At 45.1% G+C, this 16,475-nt stretch overlaps 1 protein-coding gene across 4 annotated transcripts in view; it reads right to left on the reverse strand.

The window, feature by feature from the left end:
* The window catches only part of MCM10 (minichromosome maintenance 10 replication initiation factor), a 40,582-nt gene extending 25,806 nt beyond the window's left edge, over positions 1–14,776 (reverse strand). For 3 of the 4 annotated variants that reach the window (XM_062210891.1, XM_062210890.1, XM_062210888.1), the window contains exons 1-6: positions 14,701–14,776; positions 12,454–12,536; positions 7,301–7,639; positions 5,797–5,901; positions 5,515–5,649; positions 2,917–3,097 (exon numbers count right to left, since the gene is read on the reverse strand). In XM_062210891.1, the coding sequence (XP_062066875.1) occupies positions 2,917–3,097; positions 5,515–5,649; positions 5,797–5,901; positions 7,301–7,639; positions 12,454–12,490 (797 nt within the window). In that variant the 5' untranslated portion in view covers positions 12,491–12,536; positions 14,701–14,776. Of the gene's footprint in view, positions 1–2,916; positions 3,098–5,514; positions 5,653–5,796; positions 5,902–7,300; positions 7,640–12,453; positions 12,537–14,700 lie in introns of all 4 variants that reach the window. The other variant, XM_062210889.1, reaches the window with a different exon arrangement.
* Between the last annotated feature and the right edge of the window lie 1,699 nt (positions 14,777–16,475).

The raw sequence follows: 16,475 nt of genomic DNA on the forward strand, positions 1-16,475 counted from the left end.
TTGAATCTGCTGCCTGCAGTGCTGGCCTCCCATATGGGCGCCGGTTTGAGTCCCAGCTGCTCCACTCCCAATCCAGCTCTCTGCTGTGGCCAGGGAAGGCAGTGGAGGATGATGGCTCAGGTCCTTGGGTCCCTGCCCCCATGTGGGAGACCCAGAAGAAGCTCCTGGCTCCGGATCGGCACAGTTCCAGCCGTTGTGACCATCTGGGGAGTGAGCCAGCGAATAGAAGATCTTTCTCTCTCTCTCTGCCTGTCTGTAACTCTGCCTTTCAAATAAATAAATCTTTAAAACAACAAAAACAAAAACAAAACTCAGGTACTTCAGTGTGGGGCACGGGCATTCTAACCAGCACCTTAACTGCTGGGTCAGGTGCCTGCCCCAATAGGACAATTTTTAAAGCTAGGTTTACTTTCCCTTGGATGTAGATGGGGGCTTATACAGACACAAGAGAGATCACAGGTTCTTAAGTTCTCATAAATTATACAGTATAGTATATTTAAAATAATCTCTTGGCTTCATTATAAAACCATGAGTCAATATCTATAAATAAGATACTTAAATTTCATCAGTATTTCAAACATTTCATAGTTCCGACTATTTCTAATCTATTTTTTTTTAGCCAACATTTTTGTGTAACAAGAAGAGTTTTTGAATCTAGTCATCAATTAATATATTCTTATTCTTAATGACTGGCCCAAAACTGGTGATTTTTCTGGTTTTCTGTTTCATCTTTGAAAATATTAGAGAGAGAAGAGAAAACAGAGTAAACTATGCTTCTTCACTATTACAAAAGTCTTCTGAATAGAAAGTCCACAGCTCAATCTGAATAACAAAGAATACTCAAAAGGCAAGCATTGGGGCAAGTGCTGTGGTGTATCGGGTAAAGCTGCTGCCTGCAGTGCCGGTATTCCTATGGGCACTGGTTCGAGACCTGGCTGCTCCACTTCCAATCCAGCTCTCTGCTATGCCCTGGGAAAGCAGTAGAAGATGGCCCAAGTCCTTGGACCCCTGCACTGGCAGGGCACTGGTGGGGCAGGCAGTTATCAAATCAGGAGGCACATGATGACCTGACCAGAAAACCCCCAGGGACCTCAAGGTGTAATTAAGATACTGAAGACATTTTTCACTTTTGGAAAACACCAAGTCTTTACAATATACTGCTAAGAAGCACTGGCTGCTACTTGTTTCCCCCGCATAATAAAGAATAATTTAAGAGCCCTGGCAGAGTACCAGGCACCAAGCAGCATGAAGACTGCAGGCTCTTGTCTGGGCCATGTCTGGCTGCCACATACCACAGGGAGACTGCTGCTGCTACCAGGAATGTGGCGTATGGGACTAGGAACTGCCAAGATACGTGATCCCAGAACCCTGCAAACATTTAACAGTTGGGCTGTGTCACTGCGACTGGAAGAGGAATTAGCTGGAAGCGTGGCAAGGAAATCTACTTTGCTCCTTAGGGAAGGCAGAAGCAGTGGATTCAGTCTGGAGACTTGTGTGTGATATAAATGAACAAGACACAAGGAGGCCACCAACATCGGAGAAACTTTATAGAAAAGGGGGCCAATGTACGCACGCCTCTCTTCACGAGAGGAGCAGACATGGTGACGGACATTCACTTCTGAAGCTGCCGTCACAACCACACTTCTCTCACTGGCATGGGATTCAAGTTTCCAGACCCGGAAATGACAGAGTAGGGAAATGGACCTCCGAAGGGCACTGCAGATAGGAAATGTTTCTGGTATTCAGCATCGACAATACACCTGATGAGAAAGATCTCACAGAACGAATGGCTCATGTGTGAATGAATACCCAGATGTCATGGAATATATGTAGGAACTTCAAAAAGTACATAGAAAATAAAAATGAAGTTACTGTGCCTTTTCCATGAACTTTATGAATTACCCTTGTATGTGTGGGGAGAAACATGGGAGAAGGTTAAAAACATGTGTGAATGCTATGACTATCTGCCCTATTAATGAAAAAAGTCGGATTTGATCCTACACAGCTCCCAGATGGAGAAAATGAAATTGGATGGAGGTTTAATTACATAGAGATAAAATTAAACAAAATTTCGGGGCTAGTGCCGTGGCTCACTTGGTTGATCCTCTGCCTGCGGCACCAGCAGCCCGTATGGGCGCTGGGTTCTAGTCCTGGTTGGGGCGCTGGATTCTGTCCCGGTTGCTCCTCTTCCAGTCCAGCTCTCTGTTGTGGCCCAGGAGTGCAGTGGAGGATGGCCCAAGTGCTTGGGTCCCTGCACCCACATGGGAGACCAGGAGAAGCACCTGGCTCCTGGCTTCGGATCGGCACAGCGCAGGCCGTTGCGGCCAATTGGGGAGTGAACCAACGGAAGGAAGACCCCCCCCCCCCCCCCCGCCTTTCTTCTCTCTGTGTAACTCTGACTTTCAAATAAATAAAATCTTAAAAAAAATTAAACAAAATTTAAGAACTTAGCAGTTTTAGTTGCTGGCTGATGCTCAGACTGTTTCAGGAGCTCTAGAGGGATCATACTTGGCTTCTGGGACTGCACCCAATGCGATCCTGTCTCGGGATGGAAGCCCTGAGCTTTAATGAAGTAAGAGAGGAGATACACTGGAGCAGCAATATAAAGAGCACAGAGGATTTAAAAGTCCAGGACTTCAATATGGCTTTTAATTAAACTGAGCTTGGAATGCAATCTCATTTTAACTGAGTATCTTAAATTTCTCTACATAACAGGCATAAAGAATATAAATTTGCCTTAAAAGATTATTAGAAAGAAAACAGCATATTATTCTTGGCATTAATTATAAGAAGATACTATTATACTGGTTAAACCATTATGAATTTAAAAACAGTCTAAAGACTTGGCATCCAGAGAGGAGGAAGGGCCACCTAGCGGTGCACCTGAGGGCAGGGAGAGGCTGTTAAGCTGCTCACCTGAGTCGCAAGCCTGAGAAGGCTTCGGTGGAGACAGGGACCTGTGGAGTCACCTCCTGGGAACTTCCTGGGGTCCGTGTGCTCTGATCTCTCGTTATCCCTCTAGGCTGGTTTCCAGGAATAGTTTGGAGTGGAAGGGAGGGTGCACTTGTCGTCCTCGAAATTGGTGAACTTTTGGGCTCTAGAAAATTAACATAAGAATTAAGCAAACAGAAAATCATACGCAGAAAATAACATTTTTTTAAAAAGATTTATTTATTTTATTTGAAAGGCGGGGTTACAGAGAGGTAGAGGCAAGGAGAGAGAGAAAGAGATATCTTCCATCTGTTGGTTCACTCTCCAGATGGCCAGAATGGCCGGAGCTGCACCGATCTGAAGCCAGGAGCCAGGTGTTTTTTCCTTGTGGGTACATGGGCCCAAGGACTTGGGCCATCTTCCACTGCTTTCCCAGGCCATAGCAGAGCTGAATCGGAAGTGGAGGAGCCAGGACTTGAACCGGTGTCCACATGGGATGCCTGTACCATAGGCAGTGGCTTTACCAGCTATGCTATAGTGCTGGTATATAATAATCAAATCTTAAGAGAATAAAGGAAGCCCCTAAGACATTTCTGTTCTACACACAAGATCTCTGCAGTGCAGTCCATCAGAACTTTCTGTGAGGATGGAAATGTTTTGTATCAGTGCCATCCAATATGGTGGTAGCCACTAGTCACATATGGCCACTGTTTACCTAAAATGTGACTAGTGCTCCTAAGGAAATATATTTCTAATTTAAGTAGTCACATGAGGCTAGGCTACTGTATATTAGACAACAAACAGTACAGTTAAAACATTGTCACTCTATGCAACGAATTTATTGAGTGTTCCCCATAAACAAACACTTGGGATAGAGTCCATAGTGGAGTAAAAGCCCTCCAATAGGAATGAACAATCAGTGGAGATTTATACACAAAGCAAATTCTCCCTTAAGCAAATTCAAAGGTAGCTCCTCTTTCTTTTCTTCTTTCTTTCCCTTCTCATTTCACTCTTACATTTTATTTCTGGAGTGGGGGACCAGTGTATTCTACTTAGTAATGCTCACATATCCCTGGGGCAGTTACTTCTATCTTAGAAGTGGTTGTGGGGCTGGCGCTGTGGAGTAGCAGGTAAAGCCACTGCCAACAGTGCTCGCATCCTATACAGGCACGGGTTTGAGTCCTGGCTACTCCACTTCTGATCCAGCTCTCTGCTATGGCCTGGGAAAGCAATACAAGATGGCCCAAGTCCTTGGGGCCCTGCACCCGCATGGGAGACCTGGAAGAAGCTTCCGGCTGCTGGCTTTGGACTGGCACAGCTCCGGCCGTTCTGGCCAATTGGGGCGTGAACCAGCAGATGGAAGACCTCTCTCTTACTACGCCCATGACCCACTCCCTTAAAGGCAAACTTTGGACATTACCTAATAAAACTTCTGAGTAAGGACAAAGGTCGTAAGGGGATGAACACAATTCATAAATGGATACAGTGAATACATAATTTGTTGTCCAATTTTCATGAACACACCAAGGCTTCAGCTATTTTCTACTGCTGTATCGTAGGCCAAGGCTAATCAGAAGAGCTCTGCTGTGCACATGTGGTCAACAAAATGCTGCTTCCTCTCAGCTATGTTATCTACACACCATCCTGTCTTAGCTCAGCAAAGAATAATTACTTTGGACACACTGAGGCAATGCAACAAAACCAACACAAAAGGCTTTCGAATCTTCCTCATTTTTGTGTGTTGTACAAATGTGTGTGCTGAAAAAGGACTGCTTTCTTTATCATGCTATACTCTATATAAAGAAATTTTTTCTAATGAATGGACTCTGGTTTAATATAACTTGGCTCTAAATAGTACTTGACCACTTTATAAGGCAGATTTGTGCCTTGATCTCACAAGCTCAACCATTAAATCTCCACATTCACAGCGCAAGAACTCAATCCAGTGGTTACATATAGTACAGTCCAAGAAAAAGTGTTAAGCCTATACAGCTAAAAAATTCAACCAGTTAAGTAATAAGCATGTACTGTGTACCTAGGCATTTTCTAAGCACTATGAGTCAAAGAAAAGCAGCACAAAATATATCCTATGGATCCCATTTCCAAGAAACTTATTTTTCTCAATGGGAAAATAAGACAAACATAACAAAAGATACACACGCACATACACACACCAGTGCAAAACTGCACTAAAATGTATTTTGGGGGCTGGCACTGTGGTATAGTAGGGTAAGCCTCCACCTGCAGTGCTGGCATCCGATATGGGCGCTGGTTCATGCGCTGGCTGCTCATCTTCTGATCCAGCTCTCTGTTATGGCCTAGGAAAGTGGTGGAAGATGGCCCAAGTCCTTGGGAGCCTGCACCCATGTGGGAGACCTGGAGGAAGCTCATGGCTCCTGGCTTCAAATTGGCCCAGTTTCATCTGTTGCGGCCATCTGGGGGGTGAACCAGCAGAAGGAAGACCCTTCTCTCTGTCTGTAGCTCTACCTCTCAAATAAATAATTTTTTTTTTTTTTTTTTTTTGAAAAAAGTATTTTAGGTGGAACTAGAGCAGTGAGAAGTAGTGGGGCCTTGAGATCATACCTGTAGAAGCCCTTGGTGTCCGAGCCACCCGCTGGGCTCTTGGCAGAACAGGGACATCCAGCTCTGCGGAAAAACACGTCGATTCCTGAATCCTCTGAACTTTCTTCTCCTTTAGAGGGGGACGTGGAGACTTCTCTACTGGATTAAATGGGAAAAGAGATCAGTAAAACTATTTGAGGAAGGAACTCAAAGTCTGTTTTGCTCGGAGTTAAATGCGGAAGTAATGTTATAATTTCTTAATGACAGGAATGTATATTTTTGCCAGAATTATAGTTGTATTACCAGGGGATTTATGTAGAAGCACTGGACTTGCAGGTTGTTTAATTGTCGCTGCTTTTAGCTGTTCTTGTAAAGACTTCATTTGCTCTTGCAACTTCCTTAGCTCATCTAGGAAAGTAAAATACACTGATTTAAGAATCAGGACAGGGAAAATGCTACACATGACAAAAATGTCAGCAATATTTTTGTTGTCCACCCCCTCTGTCCTCAAATCCTGGTATTCACAGTGTAATCGCATCTGTTTTAATATCTAAGCTAGTTAAGGATTTTTATGAATGGCAGATATCACAGAAACATATCCACAGTTAGCACATTTTTAAGAGTCAAGAAGTGATTAGATTTATTTCATCAATTGAGATATCATAACTAATACAAAGGAGTTCCGAAAAATTCATGAAAACATGTGTGGTGTCTTTTAACTCCATTGCTCATGAACCTTCTTCTGAAGTACTCTCATATAATAAATGCTGGCTCCTGAATCAGAAGAAATAGCCAACCACTGCATTTTATAATGACTTAAAAAATATGGGGAGGAGGGAATATGGCCTAGCAATTCGGATGCCACTTGGGATACCCACGTCAGAGTGCCTGGATTTATCTGAGTCCTGCCTCTTCTGATTCCGGCTTCCTGCTAATGTGTGTCCTAGGAGGTAGCACGCAATGATTCTGATAGGTGGAGGCGTCTACCTATGTGCAAGACCCAGATTGAGGTACCAGCTCCTGGCTTTGACCTGGTCCAGTGCCAGCTGGTAAGGGCATTTGATGAGTGAAGCAGATGGAATTTTCTGTCTCCCTCTATTTGCCTCTTAATAAAACAAAAACCAAAAACCGAGAAGGAAAGGACATGCCTCAAAGCTTCTGTTCAGGAATGGTCTCTGTTCCAATAAAAATGTGCAAGGGCTTGTAACCTTGGCCTTGACTCCATAGGCACAAAAATCCCAAAGTAGTGGCACTGCATAACAAGGGCCGGGGCCAGCACTGTGGCATGGTAGGCTAAGAATCTGCCTGCGGTGCTGGCATCCCATATGGGCACAGGTTTGAGTCCTGGCTGCTCCACTTCCAATCCAGCTCCTGGCTGATGGCCTGGGAAAACAGTAGAAGATGGTCCATGGGTTCCTGTACCCATGTGGGAGACTTGGAAGAAGCTCCTGTCTCCTGCAGGGCTTTGGATCAGCCAGCTCTGGCTATTTCAGTCATTTGGGGAGCAAACCAGTGATGGAAGATATCTCTCTGTAACTCTGCCTCTCAAGTAAATAAATAAATCTTTAAAAAAAAAAAAAAAGTGTTAAGGCCATTCTGTGGAGGATTGATTATAGGTGGTGACAGTGCTATGAAGGCACCTGAGGACACTGGAATGCTGGCCTTAATGCTTCATCTGTCAGTCGCACACTTTCTATGTTTTACACAGTCTTGTCTCTACCTTGAGTCAGCAGCAGTTTGATGAAGACTCAGACGGATGGCTTCATCCAGGTTATCATACACTAGAAGAAGTAAATAGTTAGGGTACCTTGCAACTCTTGATTAGTCTTCTCTTGACTGGGAGCAGACACAGGGAGAACCCTGTCTTCAGCTGATTGCAGTGTAGGAATCTCTTCTTCATCCGTTAAGTCCCCTACATCTCCAAAGAGCGTGGCCACATTTTCCTTCTGGTCTTCCGTCTTTCCCACCTCTCCATCATCAGCCTCCTCTGTGTAGGATTCCCCATCGCCATCAGCGTCAAAGAGCTCATCAAACGTGTCAGGTTTGCCCTCTCCTTGGGGCAGGGAGTTCTCTTCTGAATGACAACCCACGGCTGACTCATTCTCCTCCAGCAGTGCAGTCAGCAAAGACAGATCATCTTCCTCCCCTGGGGACAGGGAGGGGAGAGAAGGGATAGAAATTAAGCCTGAGTTTTTTGTTTTGAATTCAGAAGAGACAAGTATATAAAACCGTATTTATGGCATTAGCCATCATTAACATTTATCACGCCTATTCCTTGCCTTTAAGTTAAGTAACACTTTACTGATAAAGTTATCATGTCAAACCTCAACCCAACTCCTTACTAAAGCTTCTGCCCTCTGCAATCACTTCCAAATCTTGGGCTATTCGTCTAGCTCATTTTTCATGCTTTCACATACATAGGCAGTCATAATCAGTACATTATAGACTGTTCTAAAAATATTTACATATTTACTCTACACTCTATGTATTATCCTGCATCCTGTTTTAACATTGCTAGTAAGATTAATTCAAACTGAGGGCCTGTATTGTAGCAAAGCACGCTAAACCGCCACTTAGGACACCAACATCCCACGTCAGAGTACTGGTCTGAGCCCTGGTTATTCTGCTTCTGACCCAGTTCCTGCAGCAGAACATGTCTCAACTACTGGGATCTTGCCATGCATATGGAGTTTCTGACACCTGGCTTCAGCCTGACCCAGATCTGGCTATTGTGGCCATCTGGGGAGTGAACCAATAGATGGAAGATTTCTGTCTCTCCCTCTCTATCACACTGCCTTTTAAATAAACAAACAAAATATTTTTTAAAAGATTAATCCAAATAAATAATTTTCATATATTTCTTTCCCTTGCTGTACTGTGTTCTATACAGACTGTATCAGCAAGCAGGCATTGAGGCCAGTGGGTTACGCTGCCGACTGGGATTCTTGCATCCCATACGGGAGCACCTGGGACTAAAACCAGGTACTCCATGCTCCTGATCCAGCTTTCTGCTAACATGCCTAGGAAGCAGCACATGATGGCCCAAGTGCCTGGGTTTCTGCCATCCATTTGGGAGACCTATACAGAGTTCCTGGCTCCTGGCTTTGGTGGGCTATTGTGACCATTTGGAGAGTGAAACAGAGAATAGTGGAGGATGGCCCAAGTGCTTGGGCCCTGCACCCGCATGGGAGACCAGGAGAAGCACCTGGCTCCTGGCTTTGGATCAGCGTGGCGCACCAGCCACAGTGGCCATTGGGGGGTGAACCAATGCAAAAGGAAGACCTTTCTCTTGTCTCTCTCTCTCACTGTCCACTCTGCCTGTTCAAAAAAAAAAAAAAAAAAAACCCTTTCTTTCAAATAAATAAATCTTGAAAAAAGACGATCACATCTTATACATCTTGCCCATGTGTGAGTTTCTTGGAATATACATGAAGTGGAACTGCTGTGTTGTGGGATACACACATTTTTTTAACTTTTCCTAGATGCTGTCAAATTGTTCTCAAAGTAGATATACTCAAACCCCCACCCGCCATGTTCATAAGTACCACTTTTCCCCACCATCTCCCCAATACACAAAATGTCACTTAGAATTCATTGCCAATTTGATGGGGTGCTTTAAATAGTTATCTCATTATTTGAATCTGCATTTCCTGGACTACTAGTGAGGTTATGAACTGCTTATTGGCTGGAGCCATCGTTGTAGTACTGACTCCAGCATCCCATATGGTGTCAGTTCGAGTCCAGGCTGCTCCACTTCCAATCCAGCTCCCTGCTAACTCATCTGGGAAAGCAGTGGAAGACAGCTCAAGTGCTTGGGCCCCTACCACCTACATGAGAGACCTGGATGGAGTTCTTGGCTCCAGGTTTTGGTCTGCTCCATTTGCATCCACTTGTAAAGTGAACCAGCGGATGTAAGATCTCTAACTCTGCTTTTCAAGTAAACAATCTAAAACAAAAACAAAAAAAACCCAACTGTTTATTGGCTAATCTGACTTCTTCCTTGGTTTGTCTACTTGTACTCTTCGCTCTCTCTCCTTTCTATTCCTTTTTATAATCAGAGGAATTTAAAGCAACAATGCTAAGATTATCTGACTCACTTCTCTCATCTACAAGATAGAGGTTGGAATTCATAGTGTAAGGTCTAGCTCTGGATCACGTGGTGCTAGAGATCAGTGCTGCAGAATGGGGTGGTAAAACTTGTTTTCTAGATCAGCAAACCCACATCCTTTCCATAGTCCACATTCCCTTGCTAAAGGGAAAAGAGCCAACAGCCAAATTTAAGGCCTTGGATCTGAAGACAAGGCCTTCAGCATTCTCTAACACTTAAGAGTCAGATGTATAAGGATGATTGGCTTGAAGTGCTTAACCAACAAAGACTCCATGAGTGCACTGAGACAAGTGCAATGCTAGTTCACTAGGTCCAAGACTGCCACAGGAATCCGAGAGGCTTTCATGGCCCCAAACGCTTCATCCTGAACCCACCTTCTTTCACAAGAGTACCAGGGCTAACCCCACGATGCCTCGAATTCTCTTTTTTACCTTGGTCACCATCCACAATCATTTCTCTTCTCCATGTTATGCTGACCCCCATCTTCCTGCCTTCTTGTTACCAAGCTTCTGGGGTCTGCAGTTTGGAATCCAGAGTCTACTACCAGCAAATTTTCCTTCATCTTCTGTGGTTCTCAAAACAGCAACCTGGCTTTCCTTGTAACTCTCTTGAGTGGAAGATGTTTAATTGGTCATAACCTCCCCCTACAATTTCTGGTTCCATTCAGACTAGGCATGCAATAAATATTTGTTGAGCAGTATTCTGATGTTTTCTTTGTTTGCCTTGGAACCATGCACCGTGCTTCAAGGCCGCATCTTCTCTGACGGTTACCACACAGATTTTGTCATCAAGAACCACCCATCCCCCAATGGTTGGTTGCTTCATCTACTGAAATCCATGCCTTCCAGTCCTCCCTTCCATCACTGCTGCAGTCCCCACTGTCAGGTACCTCAACACCTGCATGGAGGACCCGGGTTCTTGACCTCTTTACCTTCAGAGATCTTATTCTCCACATCATCTTGGCTACCCACTCCCAAAATCGTCCTGGACATCACAACAAAGACACACTGTATCTCAGGACCCTGATTTAAAGCATCTCACTGGGACCTCCACCTCCTATTCTTCCAGCCCACTTTCCCTAGTTTTCCCACTCAGCACTTCTTTGTTTTTTTTTTTTAAGATGTGCAACCTTTTGAGCTTCCTACAATCTTCTTACTATCCATCATTTCCCACCCCCATGACCTCACTTCGGATCCAGGTTCCTGCATCACAATCACTGCCTTCCAAAGTCTCATCACTCCTCTGCTTCTCTCCCATGCTCTCATTTTCCTTGACAAAAGTTTTAGCCTCAATTGAATATAATAAACATCCAACTGCATGCTTGCACCCAGCTAGCAAACATTACTGAAAAAACGTTGCCATGCTGATTGGCTGAACTTTAAGTTTGTGCAAGACAATAACAAGTAGCCATTCAGCACTGCTTAAAAATTCCCACATCTTCCCAATACATTGGTTTTCCCATCCCGTCTCTCCTCACACCTCCTCAACTCTCCTCCCTCTCTATTTTTAGCTGATGATCTCATCCTACATTAGCAAAAACCAGAAGCAATCAGACTTCCTCATCTTTCACTACTAAATCTGAACATAGGTTGTCTGATTTCCCACCTATGACAATGCACATGGCGTCACCTCCCATTTATGGCCAATTCCTCCATTTTTGCCTTGGATCCCATTCTCTGCTTCTCCAGGATCTCATTCTACAGTTACCTCCTCTCTGGCTCCCACCTCGCCCATTTCCCTCCTTTCCTGCAGCATTTCTGGTCAACACACCACATGTTTCCCACCTTGCCAACTACCTGAAGTCTTCTTACTTTTTAATTTGTTATCTTGCTCCCCCAAATACGTAAGCAAGAACATTGGTCAACAGGGTATTCTCAGTATTAATAGACTTTTTGAGTTCCTTTGTACTGGCCAAACTGTGAAGCCACGCCAACTCAAGATTTTTTTTTTTTACCAGACACTATGATTTCTTAGAGAACATACATCCATTCATCTCTTATTTTCATGTCCAATTAGTAACAAAAGTTATACTTTGTATCACATTAACTTTGCTATAGGCAATGTGGTGATTTTAAGAAATAAGAAACTAATATCACACCTCTGGGCAGTAATTTTCATGTGTATCACAGGCTAAGGAATTTCAACATCAGGTTTTACCTTTTTTTAAAAAAGGGCAAAGTGTAATGAATTTGAATTTTGAATAAAATTTGTAATAAAAATTAATTTTAAAAAATCCAGTTTCACACAATGAACTCAATCAAGCAGCCAGAAAAACAATGCTTTTGATTTGTCCGGGACTCTTTACTGTCAGTGCAGTCACTCTGTGCTGCTTCTGGCTAAGCTCTGGTAATTAGAGCAACATCTCGTTCAGTAGGTAAACATTTTGCACGCACCTCTGCAAAATGAAAAAAAAATGAGACAGGACTATAAAATTTTAAGTCTGAGCCATGCTACAGCCACTTCAAAAGACTACAATATTAAATATGAATTCTGAAGTTAGGTGATCTCATTCAAACACCTGTTCTGACAATTGGACCTCTGATGAGTCACTACACATCACTGTTTTCCTAAGATACAGTTGTTGTGAGGGTTAAATCCACTAACATATGTACGGATGAGAGCAGTAATTGGCACATTGTAAGTACATGTCAGTGAGAACTATTACCAGAGAGAAGTCTAATTAAAAGAAGTCTAATTAAATAACATTCAGTGACTGGGTGAAACCGCTTTTGAATCACTCAGACAACACCTCAAGGTGAGGGAACATCTTGCCAGGAGAATAACTAAGTCCATGGACAAAAGATTGGTTTCCCACAAAACAAAGAGCACTTAAGAAAAGAGCCAGGCCTTACCATCCATGCTGTCAAGAGAAGGGTCAACAGGGAACATCGAAAGGGGATTAGCTGCCCAGAGGATGAGTGATGTAGGATCCTGACTGTGGGGAATCAACATTAGAGAAGTTACTCTTAACTCATGTCTTTCACAGCACATATCCAGAATCCCGCAAATTCTATGGGCTCCAACCACAGAACCCACCAGAATCTGACCACTCCTCACCTCCCTCGTACAGAAGCAGTCTTCTTTGACCTGCTTTCAAACTATGGTTACAGAAACTCAGCTGAGGTGAGGAGCAGTTTACACAATATTAGATTACACCGTGGAGAAGGAATTGTGAACAATAATTACTGAGGTTAGGCTATTACCACTCTGATTGTAATATACACTTAATGTCTACTTTATCCCTAACATCTTAGCATGTGATTTTACTTAGTTCTTGCCTTCATTACGATTTAATTCAATACTAGCCGGCAAAGTACAGTGTAATAGTTAGCATAGCTAACTTGTATGATTCAGGGCACTGTCCTTTTTGACTTAAAAAGATTTTTTTTTTAAAAGATTTATTTATTTATTTGAAAGGCAGTTACAGAGAGGCAGAGGCAGAGAGAGAGGTCTTTCATCCGCTGGTTCACTCCCCAGATGGCCTCAACAGCTAGAGCTATGCTGATCAATAGCCAGGACCAGGAGCTTTCTCTGAGTCTCCCACGTGGGTACAGGGGCCCAGGGACTTGGGCCATCTTCTACTGCTTTCCCAGGCCATAGCAAAGGGCCAGATCAGAAGTGGAGCAGCTGGGACTTGAACCAGTGCCCATAAAGCTGCAAGTGGCGGCTTTACCTGCTATGCCACAGTACCAACCCCTTCAAATGATTTTAAAACTGCAAACAGGAGCAGGCATTTAGCCTAGTGGTCAAGAGCCCTCACCCCACACCAGAGTGTCTGGGTTCAATTCCCAACTCTGGCTCCCAATTCCAACTTCCTGCTAATATACACCCTGGGAGGCAGCAGGTGATACATCAAGTAGTTAGGTCCCTGTCTCCTACAGAGGAGATCAGGATTGTGTTCTTGGCTCCAGGCTACAATCTTGGCCCAATCCCAACTGTTGTAGGAATTTGAGGAGTGAACCAGCAGATGGGAGCCATTTGTTAGCCTCTACAAAAATAAAATAAAATTAAGCAAGTCAAAAAGAGTACATGCCTAGGTTACAAGTGCTCTGTAATATGTGCGACTTTGGAAAGTCTGGGGCTTTTTTATTTAATAAATATTTCCACGGATCCCATCAAGCATTGCACGAGGCATCATCTACTAGACAATCTGCTGCATTGGAAGCTTCCTGAGGGTTAACAGCAACTGTCTTGCTCATCTCTATAACCAGCACCCAATATCCCCCCCGCCTCCCCGAAACAAACCTGTGCACTCTCTTCCCCTCCTACCTAGACTATAGGGTTCTATCTCTAAGACGTACTCAAATCGTCCACTTCTGTCCGGCTTCACCGCCAAACGCCCAGTGTAGGTCACCACTAATCTCATGCCTGAATTTCTTTAATGATGTTCCATTGCCCTCAGAACAAAATCCCCCAAGCCTTTGGAGCAGTGGATGCCTTCTCTCGCGTATTTCTACTGCCACCTTTCCCATGCGTTCACCCACCTCCCAAATCATTCTCCAGCCAGGCTGGTCTGCTTTCCACCGCTCGAACACACAACGAGCGGCTCTCAGGCCTCGGGCTTTTTACTGGAAAGCTCTGCCCTAGCTCTCTCTTCTCATTTCCCTGAACCCTTCCGGGCCACCCGACCCGCGGGGGCTCCTGCCGATCCTCTCCTCTGAGCCTCTCTGTCGTCACGTCGTCCGCCATCGGGCTCTAGCCTGCTGTCTGCTCCCCCCTTTAGATCCTAGGTCGCAAGAGGGCAGAGGTAATGCACTGTGGCCCTGGCGCTCTCTACAGCGATTAGCGTCTCAGAATCCAAGCAATGGACGGCCTAGAGACAGTCTAGACAGCAAGCATTTTCAAAGGTTATTTTTACAAAAGAAAAACACTGGTTCCTTAAGTGGATGCTTCCGCCATTCTAGCCCCCGCGCCTTTCCCATCGCTCCACCTGGGCGTTCAGATACCCGCCGCCGCCCGGTTTCAGATCTCGCCCGCCCGGGCCCTGCTGGGCTCGGCGCCTCTCGCGCTCAGACTTCCCCGAGCCCCGCTCACGGACACGCGAGGGCGGCCCCCGGCCCCGCCAGAGTCCCCGCGCGCCCCGAACTCGCACCGCTTACCCAGAGCCGGCGCCGGCGCCTCTTCCCGGTCTACAGGCGAACCCGCCAAAATTCCAACTTGACCCCGCCCCGGCCTCTGTCGTCAGACGCACACGGCGGTCGGGCCGCACTGATTGGCTACGTCAGAGCTCCCGGAGGCCCCCACCTTGGGCATAGAGCAATCTGATTGGCTTACGTCACGGCCGCCCTCTTTGTTAAGGGCAAGGGAAGTTCCGGCCCTTAACCTTCTTTTGGGCAAAAATTAAAAATAAAAAAGGGGCGTCTAGCACCCCCCCAGCGTCGGGAAGTCAAATCTTCTCTTAGGTAGTATTTTCCCCGCCGCGGTCCTCAACTTTTTGTGAGGTGAAGGGCGACGACGGAGGCGCAGAAGCCGAGGCATGGTCACTTAACCCCGGAGCCACAGTGCTCCCGATACCGCCGACCCACGGATCCGCTGAGGTGGGAGGGATGGTGCGGACGTTCCAACGAGCTGCTGCTCATCACCCCGCTGCGCTTTGCCGGCCTGTGTGCCTTGGAGGTGTTTCCACTCAAGAACAGACAACACAATGCTGTCTGCGTTTTGTTTTTGTTTTTAAAATATTTATTTATTATTTAAAAGGAAGAGTTACGGGGGGGGGGGGGGGTCTTCCAGCCGCTGGTTTGTTCCCCAAGTGACCACAGGGGCCAGGGCTGCGTCTCCCTGGAGCCGGGAGCCAGGAGCCAGGAGCTTCTGCTGGGTCTCCCACGCGGATTCAGGGGCCCTAGGAGTTGGGCCATCTTCCACTGCCATCCCAGGCCATAGCAGAGAGCTGGATTGGAAGAAGAGCAGCCGGGGCTCGAACCAGCGCCCACATGGGATGCCAGCACTGCAGGCGGAGGCCTTACTGGCTATGCCACAGGGCTGCTGCATGCTGTCTACTTTTAACTCTGACCTTGAGAGAGTAACATGTGTGGGTGTCTGCTTCACCTCTGTACAGAAAGGAAGAGGGGAGAGGCCAGATGGCTTTTTTTTTTTTTTTTTTTTTTTGATGCAGAAACTACAATTCGAGGGTAATTCGTGATCCATAGATTTTGGAAAATTATAACTGGCATCAGAGCTGAGAACAACTTAACAGGAGACTTATTTTTCACAGGATTTTTTTTTTTGTAAAAATATTTTTCCTAAAAACATCTTTACATGCTAGAAATAGTTTGCCCATAGTACTAAGAACATGGTTTCTAAATTTAGAATTATATTTAGCTTCTACATGATTTCAAATGACCACTTAAAGGTTTCTTTTCCTCAAGACATTATTGAGGCACCTCATTCCCTCACTAATAACAGCATTTTGTTGAAGATGGTATGGCTAGCCACTGTGTGTATCTTCAAAATTAAACCAGCTTTAGAATGACCGGAAAATACACACTCCTGGTGACATCTACATTGACTTTTTTCCCCTAATGGAACATTAATGCTCTATTTATGAGTATAATCCTATTATTTGACCTGTTCTACTGACCCAGGAAAAGAAAGAGAATCACTTTTTTTTTTTTTAAAGATTTTTTATTTATTTGACAGGTAGAGATACAAACAGTGAGAGAGACAGAGAGAAAGGTCTTCCTTCCGTTGATTCACTCCCCAAATGGCCACTACAGCTGGCGCTGCTCTGATCCGAAGCCAGGAGCCAGGTGCCTCCCCTTGGTCTCCCATGTGGGTGCAGGGGCCCAAGCACTTTTGAGAACTGCTGATGTTGAGAGATTCACAGCAGGGAAGGAAAGACAGTAATGACATTGAGGAAGGGAGTTAAGACATATCA

This window comes from Lepus europaeus, chromosome 14 (assembly GCF_033115175.1).
Source record: "Lepus europaeus isolate LE1 chromosome 14, mLepTim1.pri, whole genome shotgun sequence".
In the NCBI taxonomy this organism is placed as follows: domain Eukaryota; kingdom Metazoa; phylum Chordata; class Mammalia; order Lagomorpha; family Leporidae; genus Lepus; species Lepus europaeus.